The sequence below is a fragment of the Harpia harpyja genome, chromosome 1 (assembly GCF_026419915.1).
Source record: "Harpia harpyja isolate bHarHar1 chromosome 1, bHarHar1 primary haplotype, whole genome shotgun sequence".
Classification (NCBI taxonomy): domain Eukaryota; kingdom Metazoa; phylum Chordata; class Aves; order Accipitriformes; family Accipitridae; genus Harpia; species Harpia harpyja.
Window position 1 is genome coordinate 13,718,791 of NC_068940.1, and position 23,043 is coordinate 13,741,833.

General features: G+C 51.3%; 2 protein-coding genes across 2 annotated transcripts; both read left to right on the forward strand.

Annotated features, from left to right (window-relative positions):
- Nucleotides 1-4,851: 4,851 nt before the first annotated feature.
- Nucleotides 4,852-7,535, forward strand: LOC128138735 (tubulin beta-2 chain). Its single transcript, XM_052780139.1, has 4 exons — nt 4,852-5,006; nt 5,504-5,612; nt 5,917-6,027; nt 6,242-7,535. Exons 1-4 carry the CDS (start codon nt 4,950-4,952, stop codon nt 7,300-7,302), a joined length of 1,338 nt encoding a protein of 445 aa, XP_052636099.1. The 5' UTR covers nt 4,852-4,949; the 3' UTR covers nt 7,303-7,535.
- Nucleotides 7,536-20,251: 12,716 nt separating this feature from the next.
- Nucleotides 20,252-23,002, forward strand: LOC128138742 (tubulin beta-1 chain). The gene is made up of 4 exons (XM_052780149.1): nt 20,252-20,385; nt 21,051-21,159; nt 21,404-21,514; nt 21,729-23,002. The coding sequence occupies exons 1-4, from the start codon at nt 20,329-20,331 to the stop codon at nt 22,787-22,789; spliced, it is 1,338 nt and encodes a 445-aa protein (XP_052636109.1). The 5' UTR covers nt 20,252-20,328; the 3' UTR covers nt 22,790-23,002.
- Nucleotides 23,003-23,043: the final 41 nt, after the last annotated feature.

The window sequence follows — 23,043 nt, forward strand, 5'->3', positions numbered from 1 at the left end:
CTTTCCGAGAGGGCCGAGCGGGGTTCTGGCCGACAGCCTTGCTCCAGCTTTTGTTTCATGAGAGCAATCCTTAGCTTGTCTAATAACGAGTAACTGGTGAGCAGGCAAGTGCTCTCAGGAAAACTGAAACATCCACATATTTTTAACCATTTGATCGAAACAGTGGCTTGTAGCAACAGTAAAAGAGAAAAAAAAAAAATCCTGTGATTTCGTTGAAACCAGTTGTGGGGAGGATGCATAGCAGCCCCAGATGGCTGCACCAGCAGCCCCCAGCTTCACCCCTGCCGAGGTCAGGGACACCCCAAGATGGGCAGCACCGGGGGGGCCATGGGGCAGCAGTGGCAGCACCAGAGGGTGCCCCTGCTCCGCTGGGGTGCTGCCCGGGTGGGCATGGGGGCTGCAGATACAGCACGGCCACGGCCCAGGCCTCAGCCACCAGGGCTTGTTGGGTGACCAGAGCCCAGCTAGCAGCTGGGCTAGTATGGGGCCACCGCTGATGGTGTGGCCACTCTCGCTGCCCAGTCCTGGGCCACTCTGGGCATGTCTCATGGGGCACATGCTGCCATCAGTCCTGGGTACTGTGGCCTGAAGACAGCTTGGCTTTGATGAGCTCTGGGTTTCAGCGTTACACCGACGGGCAGACAGCCGCTGCCGTGCTGGCCGGGCAGGTGTGGGCAGAGGGAGGAGGGTTGGCCTTTGCTGCTCCCACGAACACGTCCTCAGTGTTGACGTGCTGCAGTTTTCTGCCGCCTCCCTGTTTTCTTCCTTTAGGATGTCACAGCTTTCCGTGCCGGTGTTGGTTCTCCCCTGTCCTTGAGCTACTGATGATCGTATTCCTAGAATCCTGTCTCTGCCTGCATTTATACCTTCTCTTATCGGGCGTGGTGCTGCGCTGCTGGCTTTCCCACAGCTTAGCAATTTTCTCGAGAGCCTGGGCTGAGGCTGTGCAGCCAGGCCATGTTAGAGCCAGGGCTTTTGTTGGGGGCAAGGCTACCGAGGGTCACAGCACACAGCCACGGCTGCTACCAGCCTTGTCCTGCTGCTTGTCCTTTCCCACCAGCTGGCAGAGGTGGGTCCAGCCACTGGCATAACCTACAAGCAACCCGTGTGCAAAACCACAAAGACACACAGAAATGGAGATCCCCAACAAAAGTTTTATTTGCATAGACAAAAAACGTTCCCTCTCTGTGGGCACCACCCCGAATTCCTCCCAAATGTACCCAGGGTCCTCCCATCCTGCCCCTCCCTGGCCCTCCTCCAAGTTACAATGATGCACTCTGAGGGGCAAAGTGTTGGTTTGCCCTAAATGACCTAATGAGCCACCCTGGGTGCAGGTCAGCTACTGCCTAGCCTGGTCTGTGGCGTAGGACCTCGACTTGTGAGAGTCCAAACTTCTTTCTCATTTTTATATACTGCAATATCCCACCCCTCAAGACACGTAAAGCTTAGGTGCCACTCCTGGGGGTTTGGGCATAACTTCAAGGTCTTTAAATCATTCATATCTTTCTGAGAGGAGCCTCAGACAAGGACATGACCCATGAAATGAGATGCTGAGCCGCGGGATGGGTGCATGTTTTCTGAAAGAAAGAGCAAGTTTCTCTTTAGGAAAAGCCTTCTAATGACCCACAAACTGTGCTGCAGTACATCACACGCATGCAAGCATTTCCTATTATAAAGTAAAATGACCGAGTCCTTCCCTTGGGTTTTTGTTAGCTGGCTTTTGCAGCCTTCTGCATCCTGCAAGGGCGTTGGGACTTTCATCAGTGACCACTTCAGTAGCTTAAGAGGGAGGCTCTGACAGTGATCACACCCAACCTTTTAGCTGGGAGGATGGGAACCATGAAAGCAAGTAGGGAGAGGATACCTTGGGTAAAACCGGGTAGTTCCTCTGAGCTTCCTTAACCAAACTCTTGACTGAGGTCATGTTATTCCTCCTCTCTTACACCCAGCGTAACAACCTTGGGGGCCGGCATTTCTGTGCTCCTCTGGCCGCGCTGCTTTTACACCCTGGGAAATCAGCCGGGCGAGTGAAAACGTTGCAGGCTTTTTTTTTGTTGTTCCTTTCTTTTTTGTGCAGCTCGTTTCTGCCGGGGGGGTTGGGGGGGTTGCCGGGGAGACTGGGGATGGAGGAATCCAGCCAGGGCCGGCCCCGGGGCTGGGCAGGGGCTGTGCTGACAGACACATCGATGTGAGGCAAATACAGAGAGGGGAGAGAGGGGCACTGGCTGCTAACAGCTGAACAGTTCGTTTCCCTGCAAGTAATTCGCAATAAGCTACGCTGAACCTTTGGGAAACTCTCCGTTTCAAATGCTTACCTTCGGATTAAGCTGGACCTTGTCTGAAGTCTCCTGAAGTGATCTGAATGGCTGCTGTTTGCCTCGAAAGGGGCTTGTCTAGGGGCTGCAGAAAAGCTAGACCTGGATTTCCTCCCTCATCCCTCAGTAATGCAGCTATTTATTGTCGAAATAAACATTTCAAGTTGTTTTTTTTCTTCCAGTCTCAACAAGTTCTCTACAGAAGCTATACTTGACCACCCACCCCCTTCAAAATTGTGAATTAATTTATTTTAAGATAAAGCAGTTGGGCTGGGTTTCTTTCCTCCGGTGTTAATCTGTTTTCCTTGAATTGGATTTTAAAATGGCTTCCTTTGAAGCCTCAACCTGTTAGGAATGAGCTTAACATAGGTATGGAGGATGTGTGAAGTCAGCTACTCCCTTTCACGCTGAAATGTCAATAATTCTTCTAGTAAATTACTAATATGCAGTGCACGGTATGCAGAACACTTGGAAATAATAGTAGCGAGCAGTCACGGTACCTGTATTTTGCACCAGCTCTGCTGTAACCGAGTTTTGCTGCGACAGTGTTTTCAGGAGCACACCCACCGCAGCCATGGGAAAGACTGGCATCACTTTGAATCGTTACCTGAAGCGGTCAGTGGTCCACTGGAGTTGCTAATCCGCAAGTTATTTTTAAACAAGTAATTATAGATGTGGATGTTGATTATGCAGTTAACATGCCACAAAAAATGTTCGCTTGGAATTAAAGCTACACATTGTTTGCAAAGTGTAGTCAACCAAATAATTAAATTGCTCCTGGCTTAGACCAGTAAAAACAGCTTACACAGGGAGTGCAAGCGATCAGATTTATTTTTCCCAAAATCACTGTTGAAGAGACAAACCTGAGAGTGTATTTTCTAGCATCCCCTTTTGGAGCTGGGATGCTTCTCCCCGTAAGGCGAACAAAAGAAAGGTGTGGATGCTTTGGCATATCAATCAGAGGAAACCGGGTTGTTCCGCAGATCGCCTTGGAAGAACGTAAAATCAGATCTAGAGTGATCCATAGGCAGGGTTATCGATCCGCATAAACGGGGTAAGAAAGATTAGGGGGATCGGCACATGGCCAGAACAAAGGAAAGAGTGTATTGAAGAAATACGGGTTGGAAACGGTGACGAACTTTGATCCGCACCTCTAGAACGGCTGTCGCCTTCATCTAGCGGGTCACTAAAACCGGGTTTGGCGGGGTACCGCCCGGCGCTGGCTGCGGGGAGCCCGCCTGCGCTCGCCGGGGCTCCGGGCAGCCCCTCGGGGCAGCGTCCCCCTCCCACCGCCGCCCCCACTGAACCAAACTGGTCTGACACGGGCGGTACCGATGCGGAACCGACACGGCGCGCTGACCGCACCAAAGGGCAGCGGGCGCGGAGCGTGCCGCCCTTCCGTGCTCTTCCTCCCCCCGGCCTCCTCCTCCTCCTCCCCTGCGGGAAAGCATCTCCGGGGCGCACATGTTCAGCCCTCCCTTGCTCCCCCCCCGCCCTGTCCAACTCCTTTCCTTTCTTCATCCCTCAGCATGTGTAAATCGGCAACGAAGCGACAAAGTGCTGCGAGTGTGCAAGACCCGATTGCTGCAGAACGAAAGGGAAATACCCCCCCTCTCCCTCCCGTAAAGCCCCCGGGCCCTGTGCGGCAGCACCGGCGTTGTCTATTGTCTGGCTGAGGGTCGCCGGTGGCCGCAGCCGGACGGGGGGCGGCGGGGTAGCGGGGAGCCGGTCGCTTGGCTGGAGAGCGGCTCCTGGCTCAGCTACGGGAACTAAATCTGACCTTTTTAGGCGGAGAAAGAAAAGCCGAGCTCGGCACCGGGGGAGCGGCGGGCAGGGTTCGCTCGGGGGGGGCGGCTGGGTATAGGGTAGGGTGGGCAGACGAGAGGTTACACGGCACAGCCCGTGCTGGGGGGGAGGAAACCCACCCGCGTCCTGCCGGGGGTAGACGAACCGGGTCAGGGCGCGGGGCTCCTGACCGCCGGGGCGGGCTTGTGCAGGCAGTGGAGCGGCAGTCACCGGCGCTTGGTGATGCCCGTGGGGGCGAGGTGCCCCCGCGGGGAGGGGAGTCTCCCGCCGGCGCCGTGTGAACGGAGGCACCGGCGCGGGGGTGGGGGCAGCCGCCGGGCTCCCCCTCCCCACCCCCCCGCGGCAACGCCCGCTGCTGCGGCAGGAAAAGCTGCACGTCTCGGGGAACAAAAGGCTGCGGCGGCCACGGGAGGGCGGAGGGACGGCGGCCGCCGGCAGCGGGGTGGCGGGGCCGCTTCACACACGTGGCCGGCCCAGGACGGCCGCCCTACCGCCGGGCTCCGCGCCTTTGTCCCTGCTGTCAGCGGCGAACCGGGGCGGCGGTGGCGGCACCGGTGCGCCGCGGCCGCTCCCAGGGAGCCACGCCCCTCCCAGGGCCCCGCCCCCTAGGGCCCCGCCCCGCCTCCCGCTGCGGGAGACAATGCCGCAGCCACGCCACGCCCCCGCGCGCCCATTGGCTCCGCGACGGTCCCGCATGACGTCACCGGCGGGGCGGGGCGCGGCGCCCCATTTAAGGGGAGGCGCGGGGCGCGGCCGCCGCAGCGGCGAGTGCGAGAGCGGGCGGAGAAGGCGGCAGCGGCGGCTGGAGCAGCGTCAGACACCGGCACCATGCGTGAGATCGTGCACATCCAGGCCGGGCAGTGCGGCAACCAGATCGGCGCCAAGGTACGGGCCGGCGCCTCTGGTCGTCTGCCCGGGGCGGTGCCCAATCCGCCGGGCTCCGCGTGTCCCGGGGAGACCGGTGCAGGCAGGATCCTCCTTCCCGCTGCGGAGCACCGACGGGCTCGCCCCGCCACCGCCGGAGGGTCTGCGCGGGGCGGCTCCCGGCTGTCGCCCCGCGGGGGAACGCGGGGGGCTTCTGCGGCGCGCCCTCGGCGGCTGGGGGGGGTGGGGAGGGCAGCCCTGCCGTCCCTCCGCCCCCCGCCGGCTGCAGGGGTCGCGGGCGGGCGGGGGAAGGGGGCGCCGAGCCGGTGCCACACCCCTCCCGTCGGTGGCGGGGGGGGGGCGGTGAGGGGCGCGGTAGCGGCCGTGTCTGGCGGGGGCCGCCCCCACGCGCGGCGAATCCCCGCGCGCCACGTCGCGGGGCTTTGGCCAGGGGGCGCGGGCGGGGCGTGGCGGCGCTGACCCCCCTCGTCCGTCCGTCCCTCCCCCGGTCCCCGCAGTTCTGGGAGGTCATCAGCGACGAGCATGGCATCGACCCCACGGGCAGCTACCACGGGGACAGCGACCTGCAGCTGGAGAGGATCAACGTCTACTACAATGAAGCCACCGGTAACGCCCCTCCGTAACGAGCTTCCCGGCCCGGTGCCGCGGGGGGAGGGGGGGGCGGGCACGGGTGTCTCCAGCGCATCCTGCCGTGGGAGTTGTGCCCCAGCCTTCCCCGCGATGGGTGATGTCCTGGCACAGCTTAAATGGTGGGTTTGTATTCCCATCCCCAGCTACCTCCCTGCAGACTCCCTCACCCTCCTTGTCCTGGGCAGCAAATTGTGGGGGGGCAGAAGGGAGCAGGGCAGGGCTCCTGTGATGCTGGCTGCCGGCTGCGGGGCTGTGACACTGGTGCTGGTTCCTCCCACAGGTAACAAGTATGTCCCCCGCGCCATCCTGGTGGACCTGGAGCCCGGCACGATGGACTCCGTGCGCTCCGGCCCCTTTGGACAGATCTTCCGGCCCGACAACTTTGTCTTTGGTGAGTGAGCGCGGGATGGAGGAGTCCCAAAGTGGGAGCTCCCCGCACGGAAAAGGCCTGGAGTGAGCAGGCGAGGGACCCTGGGGGTCCTGAATCCCGATAGCCCCGCGGGGGTGGAAGTGAGGGAGGAAGCCCGCGGGGCAGGAGAAGAGGCGTTGTCTCTGTTCCTCCCGAGGGCGCTAACGCGGCACCTTGCTTCTGGTCTGCCCTCCAGGTCAGAGCGGGGCTGGCAACAACTGGGCCAAGGGGCACTACACGGAAGGTGCTGAGCTGGTGGACTCCGTCCTGGACGTGGTGAGGAAGGAGTCGGAGAGCTGCGACTGCCTCCAGGGCTTCCAGTTGACCCACTCGTTGGGCGGCGGCACGGGCTCTGGGATGGGCACCCTCCTCATCAGCAAGATCCGGGAGGAGTACCCCGACCGCATCATGAACACCTTCAGCGTCATGCCCTCCCCCAAGGTGTCGGACACGGTGGTGGAGCCCTACAATGCCACCCTCTCTGTGCACCAGCTGGTGGAGAACACGGACGAGACCTACTGCATTGACAACGAGGCCCTGTATGACATTTGCTTCCGCACCCTGAAGCTGACCACTCCCACGTACGGGGACCTCAACCACCTGGTGTCGGCCACCATGAGCGGCGTGACCACCTGCCTTCGCTTCCCCGGCCAGCTGAACGCCGACCTGCGCAAGCTGGCGGTCAACATGGTGCCTTTCCCCCGGCTGCACTTCTTCATGCCGGGCTTCGCCCCTCTCACCAGCCGCGGCAGCCAGCAGTACCGAGCCCTGACGGTGCCCGAGCTGACGCAGCAGATGTTCGACTCCAAGAACATGATGGCCGCCTGCGACCCCCGCCACGGTCGCTACCTGACGGTGGCCGCCATCTTCCGGGGCCGCATGTCCATGAAGGAGGTGGACGAGCAGATGCTCAACGTGCAGAACAAGAACAGCAGCTACTTTGTGGAGTGGATCCCCAACAACGTGAAGACGGCCGTCTGCGACATCCCCCCGCGCGGCCTCAAGATGTCCGCCACCTTCATCGGCAACAGCACGGCTATTCAGGAGCTCTTCAAGAGGATCTCGGAGCAGTTCACGGCCATGTTCCGGCGCAAGGCTTTCTTGCACTGGTACACCGGCGAGGGCATGGATGAAATGGAGTTCACGGAGGCCGAGAGCAACATGAATGACCTGGTCTCCGAATACCAGCAATACCAGGATGCCACTGCTGATGAGCAGGGGGAATTTGAAGAGGAAGGAGAGGAGGATGAGGCGTAAAGTTGAAATGGGTAGGAGTTAAGTATAGTCTGAGCAGGCAAGTGTTCATTGAGAGGAGGAATCTGTGCAGTTGTGCTGAAGCATGCATTTTTTAATTTGGTGCTCTCCACTGTTGCTTCTGTCAGCAGTTTTGTATCCTTGACTGTCCAATGTAACAGTAGTTGCAAAAATACTTCAGAGTCTTCTGTTGAAATGGTTAACTTCTCAAACATAAAGGCTTTTTGTGTCCTAAACTGTCTCCTCTGCCTTATTTCTGTGTAGACTAAGAAAATAACTCTTGTGTAGTTTTCTGTAGCTTCACTTCCCAGTTTAATCCTTAATCTCAATGAAAAGGTAAACTCAATAAAACAAGATTTCTCAGGCTGTGAATTTAGCAGTATGAGGAAACTGCAGTTGCTCAGCTTCAGATGGTAGCTAATTTATGGAAACTGGGGGTTCACTGTTAGACACTCTTGTGTCCAACAGCTAATCTGTTGTTGGGGAGAAAGCTGCCTCAGCTAATAGAAACAAGACACTGCACTTGAGAATCCTGCAACTCCTATTTATGGACATACATAGTAGTGAGGTCAGCGAGAAGGTATTGAATTCCGCATTACAAGATGTCAAAACTGATTTGACAGGATAGCTGCAGGCTTACCCACTGCCATTCAGCAGCTCTTACTTAACTTCTCCCAGGGCATATCTTACATGCATATGGGTGGCTGCCTGTGATTTGACTTGATCCTGAGCTGTCTTATCTTCCCCTAACCCTTCTCTCTAAATATAAAAAGTCCATGCTGAGAAGCATGGGTCTGTACTAGTAGACAACTTGAAGCTGATTAAAAAGCTGAACTTTCTCTTCAGGCATAACATTATTGAGTGTTTCCCAAAAATAGCCACTAAGCTGCCCTTAACTGTAAAGGGATTGACTCTTCAGGGCAATCAATTCCCTTTAGGACATAAGAGGTGATGGGCAGATTTCTAGATAACATGGCTCAAAAGGCTGCCCAGAGCATACATACAATCTTGGAGCAGTCACCTATAGATACTCTGACAATAGCTGTCTCCTGCCTCCAAGTTATGTGCTTACAGGGCTGCTGTTTGATGCTCTTGGTCCCTGCAGCAGGAAATGGACCTCTACCCAGGCAGGTGAGAGCAGTGCAGCAGCACCCTGTTGTGCATCTGTGCAAAGGTAAGCGTGGTTTCCTTACAGTGATGGGGGGGGGATTTACGTTGCCGTACGCTTAAAGGATGCAAGAACCCCAAGTGAGTCTACAATGCAGTCGTCAGTAGTTATGGGGTCTATGAGACTTTTCTTACTCCTACAAAATGAGTAAAATCCCCCATGGAGTATAGCAGTTACCCAATATGTAAGCTTAGTCCTTAGTTCACCTAAACACCACTTAGGGGAGTGTTCCTGCACCAAAAAAAGTGTTGCTTTGAGAACTGCTACCAATGCTACAGTTACTGTGGTCCTTACTACTCTGAAAGAGCTGGTATCCACATGTGTGCAACCTCTTTTGTGATCCTTTAATGAAATGCTTGCAAGGCATTACTGGAATAAGGACTTAAAAGGTTGCTGCTGTGCATAAGTAATATCTTGCCTGTTTTGGCCTTGTTAATTGACTCCACTGCCTGTAGACACAGCTCTGAGTGTACCCTGTTCCTCTGCTGATGGGCCTATTAACCTGGTATGCAGGACAACAGGCACTTGCTAAAGCTTTTCTCTCATCTATATGCTTCATTTCTGGTGTACGCCCTGTGAAGAGGAGTGAGAAGCACTTAAACTGCCTGAACTGCCAGTAAACAAATACAACCATATATACCCACAATAGTACTTGTGTTTCTTTGCACTTGAGCAGTTCTAGGATTAAGCATTAAACAAATTGAGGTTGTTTTAGTAACTTGAGTTAATACATGCTGCCCCAGGCCCTTTGGGGAAATAACAGCTTATCTGGTTGTCACAGTAACCTTCCCTTGAAATTACCTAGCTGGGTTGCACTTGAAACTGTTTATCATATAGCTTTGTTTGTAAAGCTGAGAAGGGGAGCCAGCAAACGAATTTAAACAAAGTTTACCTAAAAGATGAGAACCTGGTCTTTGGTAGTAAAGATCTTCCTTTTTGCCATGGAACTGTAGCAGGTTTCACTAGTGTTCAGCATGTCTAGCTTCTAATTCTTAGTGTAATTACACTCTGTCTCTAGCTAACCCTTAAATATAGCTACCCAAGCGACACATTTCACTACAGCTCCCTTACTACAAAGTAGGACACCATCCTACATTGCTTGCTGTTGTTTGTATTCTGTTTTTTCTAGAGGAAGAGAAACCTTAAATAGAGATACTCTAGGCAGAAACATGTCCTTTCATAAATCCTACACAGCTTATTTGCCAGTCATAATCATTAAAAAAAAAATAATCAAACCACCATTTCAGTAGGAGTTGAGAGAAATACAGGAAAAGGGTGTACTGGAAGATTTAGAGGGGAGGTTCAAAACCCCTTGAACCTTGGTAGGAACTGTAAGTCAACTATAAGGGAGGATGAGTCTTGTATGGGGCCTGGGGGCTGCAGTACCCTTTTTTTTCTGTTGGATGTTTGAGCTTTAGCTGTATCAATCATCTAGGGGACCATTCACTATAAAACCTGGAGACTGATGCTGTATAGCAAACAACAAACAGATGTCTTTGCAAATGCTCATGGTTACACTTCTATTTCACAAAGAAAGCAGAACCACTGAAAGGATTTCAGATTAGGTAATCTGACTGCCTTAACCTCTGTTGGGTATTGATTTGTATTTGTCCATGTGATGAACGACACCTCTAAGGCTAAAGGTCTTGCATGAGGCATCCTGTCTGGAAGAAATGAGGATAGATAGTACAGACTTAGTGATGTGCAGCTTAAGCCACTTACAATGCCTCATTTGTGTGGAGATAGAAGTTAATAATATCAAGCAATGTATTTTTGTTTCAGTATGTCAGTGGTGGCCTGCAGGGAAGCATTCTCCTCTGTTGATAGTCAGAGCTGATGGTGTTGGGGAAGGGAACAATCTCCTTTTTTTGTTCCATTTATTAAATGTGTGGCATTTTTAAGCACAATTAACAGAATGTCTTGACCAACACAACTCAATGTTTGTCTGCTGGTAGCTGTAAGATGGTAAAGCCAAATAAGGCTGTAAAAGCAGCTAGGTACTATGTAGGTTTAATTTAAATAGAAATGGAATGAGGTGTGGTACCACTGAGATGCCATCTCTCCTAATTTCCCTTCCCTGTTTAGTTCTATGACCTCAGTCTAAGCCATTGTACCAACAGTGTTGTGGGAGAATAGTCCAATATGTGGTCTGGTTCTTCAAAACACTTAAGTATCTGTTGAGAACATAGGCCTACATCTGTTTACCAACAGATGTTTTCCAGTCTGTCAAGTGAGAGCAATAACAATTGTCCTCTTCCCAACATATGTGAGGTGCCCATATACATCAGAAATTGGGTTGCATTGAATATACAATGGTCCCAGTGATGTGATAATCTAAGAATCAAACCTGAGGTGTATCTTTCCGGAAGGTATGAGGTAAAGAACACAGTAAACCAAAGTAGCAATAGGATTTATAACCCGAAGAAAGAAGGGAATCCAGATCTTTGGTCTCTTCTCCAGCCAATTCTCTGCAAAATGGGGCAAACCCCTAATCTTCTCTGCAGGGAAATCTGCTCATGGATATTATCACATGCTACATACTTCAAAAGAGTATAGCGCTAGTAAGTCCTTCTAGGTATCTGTGCAAGTATTATGTGCTTAAAGAAACCGTGATGGACTGACAGAGTCCTTACTGGACAGTGCTGCAATGCACTACTGCAAACCACAGCTCTGGTGCAGGAGGGACAAGTTTTCTCTCCTCACCAGGAAGAGCTGGGGCATCTAGCAATACTCTCTGCACCAGAAAGGGTCCCCCCCTTTGCCTCCTTTGTCCTTTGCCCCTCCCTGTAAGCTCCATAGCAAAGTTATGTGTAAAATCAGGATGAACCCTGGGACTGGCTTTGAGTAGGGCAAGTTTCATGGTTGTTCCATTGAAATCACTTTTAAAAAAAAAACCCAAACCAAACCAACCCCACACCTCATTGTGTTACTACATTTTTTTTTAAGAAGCACTGTTAAACTATTAAATTGTGCTTTGCAGTGGGAAGTGCTTCAGTTATTGCTTTCTGTTTAATGAGGCCTAATATTTTTGTTTGCTAAAGCTATGAGGAGATAAAATCCTCTCTGGAGAAATCACGTGACTACCCCCTATATTTGGTACACACCCTTTCTCCCAAGGGATGTTATTTTACTTTTCCATTCCACATTAAAGCATAATGAACGTATACTTTTAGGGATCATTCAGATGTGGTAGCCTGTGTCAGAGCTATAGGTAATGCCGTTCCCCTGAACCTGCTCATTGCAGGGGAGGCCCTGTTTTCTCATTTACAAATAATCCCCTTCTCAATCTTCCCATGTATTTTTCAGCTGCTTCTACGTTTCCACAGAACAAAGCTCGTGACTCTTTTGATGTGTTATATGTGCCTGAGGCAATCCAAGTAAGGTTATTTTTTCCCCCTTTCTTCAATTCAAGATAAACCTTTATAAATAACTGTTATAAGCTGATCTCGTATGTGACAAAAAAAAAGATTTTTTGAGAATTTTCCCCCTTCCAATCTAAAATTCATTCATGCTAAGCACCTGCCTTTTGATACTCCAGCAATCACCTGTCCTGGTCTGTTTGTTATTTATTAAGATGGGAAAGAGCAGACTATTGGATCTCAGATACTTCCATTTTAGATGGTTGTTATCTTTAGCTTGCCTACATGGAAATTTAAAATGGAAGCATTTTGTCACAGGAAAGTGCTTGAGGCCATGGTGCATTTTGGAAAAAGACATTTTTTGGCCCTGACTCTACTGGACGCTTGTCCAGCTGGAGCCCTCTGAGTATTTGAATCTGAGACACAGGGAAGGTATCGGGGGGAGCTGTGAAAGCCTGCCCCCCCCCAGCCATTCTGCCAGCAAACGACACGGTGCAGGTGACAGACAACTCTTTCCTCTCCCTGAGCAGTTTAACAAGAAGCAAACCGTTTCCCTGCTCCTAGCATCAGTGCTATTTCAAGTATTTTATGTGTGAATCTGCCAGAAAGAAAAATTGTGTCCTTTTAAAGTGTGTGTATAAGAAGGATGTCTATTCACAGTATCCAAGCAAAAAAGAAATAATTTAAGAGTAGGTCATTCCCTCCTCCCCACTCAAAGTCATTTTTCCCTTACGGGCAGAATTCCATTCGTAAGGGAGGAAATCAAGTTAGCTTTGTTAAATTCTTGTTTATTAGTGTTTGATTCTTGTAGGGTAGAGATTTTCTAACTGGTCTCAATTTATTCATATGTCACCTTTTATAGTCAGATTATTTTTCTCACTTGGCTTCCTTGGTGAATTTAAAGCATATTTTCTTTTCTTTCTGGCAAGAATGCCTCTGTCATTGCAAACAGAAATGTTAATGGTAATCCAGCTTAAGCAGAACGTGAGAGCACTTGCTCCAGAGGGTGAAATGGCTACCCTGGCACAGGTTGTGTAGCTTGTTCAGCAAACAGTTCTCTGTTGGTTTGCACTGAAAAATGTTTCCACGTTTTCCTTGAATGTAATAGAAAGGTACTGCTTGCCTTCATAGTGAATAATTAAACGGGGTTTTCAAGCAGAATTCAAATGGTCTCACAACAAGCTTTACAAACATTAAATGAAATTCAAGCATTGACTTCCTACAGTCTGCTTCTCTGAATCCAGCATAATGCTGGTCTTGTAATTAATAAATTAATTGTATGACTCTTTTTTTGGAAATTCCAGCTATGATTCCAGCTCCACCCTAGCAGGCAGGGAGAAAGAGCAAGCTTGGATTAGAGCTTTCCTGGGCATCGAGAAAACTGCCACTTGCAGAAGTGGGTAGCTGCATGGGCTGGGCTGATTCAGTATCCTCCAGGTGCTAAAAAGAATGGTCCTATTCCGCTGCTTCAGGTGTTACCTTTGTGTTATTTCCTTTAGCCAGCTCCAGGGCATGTCTGACCCTTCTTCCAGTCAGTTCAGCTCCCTAAACTCCACAGTTAGGGACAGTAAACTGGGGGTGGGGAAGAAGCGTTTTCTTGGATCAGGGAGTGTGCCAGAGGGAGAACTGGTGCAAAGGAGGAGGAAAAGGCAGGCAGCTGGAAGCAGGAGAGAGCAGAGCAAGATGCTCCGTCGATACAACCACCTAGTGCGACGGCACCCTGAACTCTCCCGCAGAGAACCCTGGCAATTTTAAACAATGTACATTGAATCCCACCACAAACTACTGCATCTCTTAGCAGACATCACAAGGTGAAGTTTAGAGTTTGCTCTGTGTCAGTTTGAGTTACAAGTAACTATCAGATTGCAAGATAAAGCAAGGAGGCTAAGGAACAAAAGAAATGGTGACTAGCAGATCAAAGTCACTATCTGTGCCTTGTTGTCGATGATGTGCAGGAAATAAGCTACCCTAGAAAACGTGATATCAGCATTTCATTTATATTGATGCTGGAATCTTAGGCATATCTTGACTGGAGGACCCAGTCTGTAGAGATAGCAGACGTATTCTTCTACTGAGTGATCTTAAAAGGTAGGTGCAGCCTGGATGGGGGCAGGAGCCATCTGGCTGCTACCCATCACAGCTGGTGTGCCAAGCGGAAATAATGAGAGGCTGCATTGTTTTGCCTTTCTTCTCAGTAAATCACTGCCTGATGATGATCAACATATTTTTCCCTTTCTGGAGTCATTTTGTGACATGTGATCGTGTTTATTGCGGTAGCTTTGGAAGCCAGATGAGTGGGGTTCTCTTTGCTGTGTCCTATACAACCACACTCACAAAAATTCCTGACTCTTGGAGGTTATAATCTAAGTTCACAAGAGAAACCATAGGGTGTGGAAGAAATATTAGGTTCATGAAGAAACAGTTCTTTCCTCAAAAGGAGCACGGGTCATTTTAGAATTGTCAGTGCCCTAAATTGCTCTGTAACGTGATGTTCTCTCACACACTTATCCTCTCTCCTCTTTTGTTCTTGGCCAAACACACAAACCCCCAGGTACAATAAACACAAGTACAGAGGACTCTACAAGGAAACTGCTTTTGCTCATTCATAAAAGCATGCTTAGTGTTGTAGTATTTAATTGCTTCTAGTGCCTGCAGTGGGTTGTAATTTTGAAATAAAAATAGATTTTCCTTTTCAGTATTTTATTACTAGAATTAAAAATACCTTCACAATTATTCCACCCTCTTGCTGGCAGAAATATTCTTCTATCTTAACGTACGCTGCAAGCGATTAAGCATCAGGTTCCAAAGGTGACCTCAGACAGTCCTCATCAGGTGGGAATATTGTAGTTACCAGGTAGAAGGCAAACAATAAGGTAATGAACAGAGCCTACTCATCTGAGTACCAACAGAAAGATTTAAAAAGTCATGTGGCCTCCGATATACATGCCTGAGCAATACATGACATCACCCATCACAAATAAATGAGAATAAAGCCATAGGCAGACATTTTTTGTGCTTGAGCAGCTTTCACATTTGTACATTTGCGATTCTTTTTCGAACAATGGCAAATTACGGACAGACATGAAAATGTGGGATCCCTGTTGCCTCCCTTGTGCATCCATCGCCCAGGCTCCACCGTTGCCTTGGAAACTGGGAAGGTAGGGTTTGATGCAGGCAGGGTGCAGGCTGTGGTGCTGCCGGCAGAGTTTCAGCTGCCGAGGGGCACATGGGCGTTCCTGGGCACATGCACTGCCTTTGTATGAATGGGAGAGTTTTGACTTTCATTTGCAATTCTGAACACTTAGAGTTTATGGACCTATATTAAAAAATACAATAGGGAACTCCCATATCTATTTAAATAGCATTACTGGCTGAGATTTGTTAAAGTGTTTGCCAAAATGGAGGGTTCTGAATTGACATTCAAGTAATCAACATCTAATTGCTTCACTGTGTGTTCATGGATATTCAGCATTGCTGTAGATGAGGGAACTTACACATATAAACATGTACCTCCCTTTAGGTACTCAGTCTTAAAATGGGGAGCTACATGCCCCCCAAAAAACAGTGGAGATTTACAAAGAGACTGGTGCTACAGCATCTAAGAATTACTTTCCTAATAAAAGCTTAGAATCCTTAGTGGAATAACTCTAAAGCCCGAGGAGACCACTGTGTGCATGTGGGAAGAAGATATCTCAGGGAGTGTCCAGGTGCCTTCAGGGGGGAAATTAGAATGCTTCAAGCTGGTCCTTTGTAGATTACCAGGAATACTTTGGCACCTAGAAAGATCTTCAATGCTTGTGTGGATCCCACACAGATGCAGTTGTGTTGCACTTCCACCAGTAGTGAGAAGATGTAACTGTCTACCGCTGCCCAAAAGGGTGGGTTATGCCTATAGCAAGTAGAAATGTATGTGCATGAGTTGTGTGAGCAATAACAAAGGCTGCCTGTGATTAAGTATTGCAGAAACGTGTCAAAGGAAAATACTGACAACAGCTGGGATATAAAGAACACAAACTTCAAGAGAATCTGGTGAAAAGATCTCAGTGCCAGCACAATTCTGGATATTTTGTGATTGCAAAAGCCACGTGTAGTAACACCACATGTAATTACACGCATTGCAAAGCTTGAGCCAGTCCATGCTCGTGACATTTCACAGCAGCTGAGGTTTCTGCACTAGGCAAGAAAAAGAGCCACAGTTGATAAGCAAGTCAATTCACTGGAGCAAGCTGAGAGCCACTTTTGAAAATATGGCCACAGTATTTTCCCAAGGTCACAGCAGCCAAATGCTGGGCAAAGATATGGTACTTCTTTGGCCACTAGTATTTCCCGCCATAGATTAAAAAATTGAGTGAAACTGGTGTCATTATGCATTGATTTATATTGTGTTAAGCACAGCTAACCTGAGTAATATGTAAACAACTCTGTTCATTCTGGCTGCAATTACCTTTCTTCTTGATAGTGGTAATGATTTACCACATTAATTATTATCTCACCTTTGGAAAAATCTGCTGGTTTTGAAGCTGTTATAATTGCAGTATAGTGTTATAGTGTACTGAGATGAATAAACCATCAGTCTGGTGTTGCTGGTCACACGCAGCCTCCCACTTGTTTCTCTCCCTTTCACGCAATCACAGAATTGTTGAGGTTGGCCAGGACCTCTGGAAATCGTCCAGTCCAGTCCTTTACTCAGCCTGGGAGGGTCAGCTAGAGCATGTTAATCAGGGTTGTGTCCACTCAGGTTTTTAATATCTCCAAGAATGGAGACTCCACAATCTCTCTGAGCAACCTGTGCCAGAGCAAATAAGGTTTTTCTTACATTTAGATGGAATTTCTTTTATTTTGGTTTGTGCCCATTGCTTCTCCTCCTGTCACTGGGCACCGTGGAGAAAAGCCTGGCTCCATCTTCTTTATTCCTTCCCGTCAAGTATTTATACACACTGATAAGATTCCCCTGAGCCTTCTCCAGGACAATCAGTCCCAGCTCTCAGCCTCTCCTCCTATGACAGATGCTCCAGTTCCTTAACCACCTTCATGGCCTTTCATTGGACTGACTCCAGTATGTCCATCTCTCTCTTGTACTGGGGAGCCCAGAATTGGATGCAAAACTCCAGGTGTATCTCACCATGGCTTATCCCCTTCCTTGACCTGCTGGTAAAGATCTTCCTAGTACAGCCCAGGATGCCATCAGACACCTTTGCTGCAAGGGCCCGTAGCTGACTCATGTTCAGCTTGGTGTCCTCCAGGATGCCCAGGTCCTTTTCTCCCAAGTTGCTTTCCATCTGCGTGGCCCCCAGCATGTACTGGTTCATGGGGTTGTTCCTCCCCAGACACAGGACTTTGCACTTCCCCTTGTTGAACTGCATGAGGTTCCTGTCAGCCCATTTCTCCAGCCTGCCGAGGTCCCTCTGGATGGCAGCATGACCCTCTGGTGTATCAGCCACTCCTCACAGTTTTGTACCATCAGCAAACTTGCTGAGGGTGCACTCTCTTGCCATATAAGTCATTAATGAAGAAGTTAAACAGTGTTGGCCCCGGGATCAGTCACTGGGGTACACTACCAGTGGCTGGCATCTGAACTTGCATTGCTCATCTCAAGTCCTTCAGCCTGGCAGTTCAACCAGTTTTCACTCCATGTTGCTGTCCATTTGTCTAGGCCATACCTCATCAGTTTGCCTACGGGGATGTTATAGGAGACAGTTCAAAAAATAAAGTTCACAAAACAAACAATGATAACTGCTCTTCCCTCATCTACCAAGCCAGTCACTTTGTTGTAGGAGGCTATCAAGTTGGTCAGGCATGATTGCCCCTTCGTAAATCCATGGTGACTACTCGCAGTCACCTTCCTGACCTTAATATGTTTGGAAATGGTTTTCAGGAGAATTCATTCCACCATCTTTCTAGGAATCAAGGTGAAGCTGGCTGGCCTGTAGTTCCTCGGATGCCCCTTCTTGCCCTTCTTGAAGTTAGCAGTGACACCCTTTTTTTTTCCCCCGTCCTTGAGAACCTCCCAGGTTGGCTTGACCTTTCAAAGATTATCAAGAGTGTGCTCGCAATGATATCTGCCAGCTCCCTCGGCACTTGGGTGCATCTCATCAAGATCCATGGACTTTTAGCTGTTCAATTTATTTAAATGTTTCCCAAACTGATCTTCCTCTACCAAAAGTAAATTTTCATTGCTCCAGACATTCCAACAGGTCTCAAAAGCTTGTGATTCCTAAGGGCAAACCTTAATAGTGAAAAACAAGGTGAAGACACTGGGTACCTCAGCTTTTTCCATGTCCTTTTGTCACTGAATATGTCCCCTGCAATATTCAGTAGTGGGTCCATATATTTCCCTAGACTTCCTTTTGCTGCAGGTGGACCTGTAGAAGTCATTCTCACTGTCCTTCACATTCTTTGACTTTCCTAACCCTGCATGAGGACAGTGATTCTGTGTCGCTCCTGGATCACCTGACCCTACTTCTACCTGCTGAATGCTTCCTTTTTACATTTGTGTTTACTCAAGAGCTCCATGTTCATCCATACAGGCCTCCTGCTGCCTTTGCTTGATTTCCTGCTTGTTGGCATGGACCGCTCTCCAGGCTGGAGGAGGTGATCCCTGGAAGTCAACCAGCTCTCCTGGACTCTTCTTCTCTCCAGGACCATCTCCCATAGGATTCTTCCAGACTGATACCTGTTGTCTGAAGGTCTTATCTATTTCTCTTCCTGATCAGGAGGTGTTTAGCAGATACCCACCACAACATAGCGCACCTTGGTTTGCCCACTAATCCCGAGCCTTTAGATCTCAGCTAGCTCATTACCCACCCCCCAGGCAGAGCTCTGTGCATTTCTGCTGCTCTCTGCACAAAGGACAACTCCCCTTCCTCGCCTTCCCAGCCTGTCCTTCCTAAAGAGCCTGCATCCCTCCATCGCAGCACTCCAGTCGTGTCTCTGTGATCCCAGTGAGACCACAGCCCTGCAACTGCAGATCTCTAACTCATCACGTTTATTGCCCATGCTGTGTGTGTTAGCATAGAGGCACTTCAGAGAGGCACCTCAGAGAGGCACCCAAGCCTGCTGATTCCCGGGAAAGGTGCAAGATCTTGCCCTGCCATGCTGTCCCCTCAGCACTTCCATATTGCTCTTGAGGTGGACCCCCTCCAGCTCTGTTTTGCTGAATACCAGGTATGTCGTTTCACATTCTCTTTGCCAACCTTCTCCACTGCTTCCTCATTTGATTGTGGGTTGTCGTCTCCCTTCCCTGGTCCTAGTGTAAAGCTGTCCTTGCTAGGCTGGCCAGCTGTGTGGCAAAGTTACTTTCACTACTGAAAAATTTACAGATGTGAACTGATTAATGTTTTATAGTCAAGTTCAATAGTTTCTGCACAATCCATTATAGACACTGCTGAAATTTATTTGGGATATTCTCCATGGCAACAACACAGATACAGGTGTGTATCTCAGTTGGTTCATATATACTGTTCTCGCTGTTGCTCCTGAACTGTCCCTCCTCCCTCGGTCATCTGCTATGCACTTAGCTCAGTTTATTTCTATGAGTGAACAAGCAGAGATGCTAGGAGCAGGATCCAAAAATCTTCCAAAATGACGTGCATGGCAGGTGTCTGGTAAGACAGAATGTAACTTCACTTATAGAAAAAAGCTATCCTATTCCCATGAGTGTTCAACCTGCAATCACCACAGGACTGCTCCCAGAAAAAAGCCATTCTTTAGTAACAGTGTAGCTTCACGCCAGCCCTCGGTGTTCCTGAAATTAGAGCCCCACATGTACAGGTTTGGCAGCACTATTTAAACAGGGCTGCACTGCTTGAAAGTGGCTGTGGGCTCTGTCGTCACCACCCAGTCCCTGCTTGTTTCAGGTGCCTGAACTATGGAAAGATGATTCTTGTGCTTCTATCAAAGCACGATTAAGCAGGCCTGAGCTAGAAATACAAGGTTAAGGGTGCTAGTAAAACATAGCAGTGCATGTTTTGCTGCTGCGGTGCAGCAGAGGCCAAGAAAGTAAGTGGACGAGCTCCAACAGGCGTGCAAAGAGGAGTTAGGGCGGGTTGTTTTGGGTTTTGTGGTGGTTTTTTTTTTTCACTTTTTTAGCCCAAGACGCACCACGCCTTGTCCGATTCCGGCCTTTCTCCCGCCGGCTGAAGGCGAGGTTCCTCCAGCGCCTCCGGCCAGCCGCGTTCCGACCGCGGAGGGGCCGCACCCGCACCCTGCCGACCGCCGGACCCGGGCCCAGACCCTGCCACCCGCCCGCCGGACCCGGACCCGGACCCGGACCGGCACCGGGGCGCGGGCCCCGCCCCCTTCACAGCTGCGGGAGACAATGCCGCAGCCACGCCACGCCCCCGCGCGCCCATTGGCTCCGCGACGGTCCCGCATGACGTCACCGGCGGGGCGGGGCGCGGCGCCCCATTTAAGGGGCGGCGCGGGGCGCGGCTGCCGCAGCGGCGAGTGCGGGAGCGGGCGGAGAAGGCGGCGGCGGCTGGAGCAGCGTCAGACACCGGCACCATGCGTGAGATCGTGCACATCCAGGCCGGGCAGTGCGGCAACCAGATCGGCGCCAAGGTACGGGCCGGCGCGGGGGGGGGGGGGGGGGTTGCGATTCCCGGTGCGGCGCCCCAGGGTGACACCCCGCGGGTAGCACGTAGCCCCGTCCTGAAATGAAAAGCGGCCCGGGGCTTGTTAAGGCATGGCGGCTCCTGCTCCCGTGCCCCCTGCCTCTCCGAGCTGCCGCGGGGCTGGGCGTTGGCGGGGATGTGCCCGGGCTCCCGCCCGTCCCTGCCCTGCCACCCCCCGCCGCCTCGCCCCTCTGCAGCCACGGCGCCGGGTCCCGAGGGAAGGAACGCGAGGTGTTTCAGTGCCACGGGTAACCCCCTCCCCCGGGGGTGCTGCAGGAGCTGCCGTCTTTTTGTAGTGGCTGAGGGGTCTTAAACCCCTGCTAGACAATGGGAGAAGACCAAACTGAGATGCCCGGGGATGGTCATCCTTTGGATACAAGCTATAAAATAATTTACTCTCATTGCGGTGCTCCAGCTGCCTGTCTGCCCTCCGCTAATTCAGCTGCTGTGGCCAGGGAAGCCTCTCTGCACTGACTCACCTTCCTCCCGGGCAGCTGCTCTGCCATGCAAGGGAGTGGTCAGGGACATGGCATGCACCGACTGCACTGGTGTCTGTGATTGGCACTGGACAGCTGTGGTTAACAATTGCTGTTTTCCAATAATTTCTTCTAGTTCTGGGAGGTCATCAGTGATGAGCATGGCATTGATCCCACTGGCAGCTACCATGGGGACAGCGACCTGCAGCTGGAGAGGATCAACGTCTACTACAATGAAGCTGCTGGTAAGTGTGTCTGTTTCCGCAGATGTCCTTAAATAAATGGGGCAGACATGCCAGCTCATTGAGGCTGGAAAAATCCCTGAACAAGAGCTGTCACCTGCAAGTGACTCCTAAGAGCTTTGTTCTCAGAATGGCTCTGATAACACAGTAGTCTTGATCGAGACAGCATGTCTCTCCAGTGAAATGTAGGGAGGCGGAAGGGAGCATGGCAGGGCTCCTGTGACGCTGGCGCTGGTTCCTCCCACAGGTAACAAGTATGTCCCCCGCGCCATCCTGGTGGACCTGGAGCCCGGCACGATGGACTCCGTGCGCTCCGGCCCCTTTGGACAGATCTTCCGGCCCGACAACTTTGTCTTTGGTGAGTGAGCGCGGGATGGAGGAGTCCCAAAGTGGGAGCTCCCCGCACGGAAAAGGCTTGGAGTGAGCAGGCGAGGGACCCTGGGGGTCCTGAATCCCGATAGCCCCGCGGGGGTGGAAGTGAGGGAGGAAGCCCGCGGGGCAGGAGAAGAGGCGTCGTCTCTGTTCCTCCCGAGGGCGCTAACGCGGCACCTTGCTTCTGGTCTGCCCTCCAGGTCAGAGCGGGGCTGGCAACAACTGGGCCAAGGGGCACTACACGGAAGGTGCTGAGCTGGTGGACTCCGTCCTGGACGTGGTGAGGAAGGAGTCGGAGAGCTGCGACTGCCTCCAGGGCTTCCAGTTGACCCACTCGTTGGGCGGCGGCACGGGCTCTGGGATGGGCACCCTCCTCATCAGCAAGATCCGGGAGGAGTACCCCGACCGCATCATGAACACCTTCAGCGTCATGCCCTCCCCCAAGGTGTCGGACACGGTGGTGGAGCCCTACAATGCCACCCTCTCTGTGCACCAGCTGGTGGAGAACACGGACGAGACCTACTGCATTGACAACGAGGCCCTGTATGACATTTGCTTCCGCACCCTGAAGCTGACCACTCCCACGTACGGGGACCTCAACCACCTGGTGTCGGCCACCATGAGCGGCGTGACCACCTGCCTTCGCTTCCCCGGCCAGCTGAACGCCGACCTGCGCAAGCTGGCGGTCAACATGGTGCCTTTCCCCCGGCTGCACTTCTTCATGCCGGGCTTCGCCCCTCTCACCAGCCGCGGCAGCCAGCAGTACCGAGCCCTGACGGTGCCCGAGCTGACGCAGCAGATGTTCGACTCCAAGAACATGATGGCCGCCTGCGACCCCCGCCACGGTCGCTACCTGACGGTGGCCGCCATCTTCCGGGGCCGCATGTCCATGAAGGAGGTGGACGAGCAGATGCTCAACGTGCAGAACAAGAACAGCAGCTACTTTGTGGAGTGGATCCCCAACAACGTGAAGACGGCCGTCTGCGACATCCCCCCGCGCGGCCTCAAGATGTCCGCCACCTTCATCGGCAACAGCACGGCTATTCAGGAGCTCTTCAAGAGGATCTCGGAGCAGTTCACGGCCATGTTCCGGCGCAAGGCTTTCTTGCACTGGTACACCGGCGAGGGCATGGATGAAATGGAGTTCACGGAGGCCGAGAGCAACATGAATGACCTGGTCTCCGAATACCAGCAATACCAGGATGCCACTGCTGATGAGCAGGGGGAATTTGAAGAGGAAGGAGAGGAGGATGAGGCTTAAGTCCTCTGGTATCAAAGGAACTTCTGTAAAGAAGGCATGTGTACTGAATTACTTCTGATAGTGGTGGTGAAGCATGTTCTCTTGAAACTGTGTACCCAGTTACCCTCTCAGCACTTGTAACTTTGACAGATTTCTCAATGTAACAGTTCTGAATCCCAGTTATGACAATGTTTTGTCCTTTAATGTTAAGAGCACATAAAGGCATGTATTCTAGATCATGTTTTCTGTCTTTCTTAATATCTCTCTTAGACAAA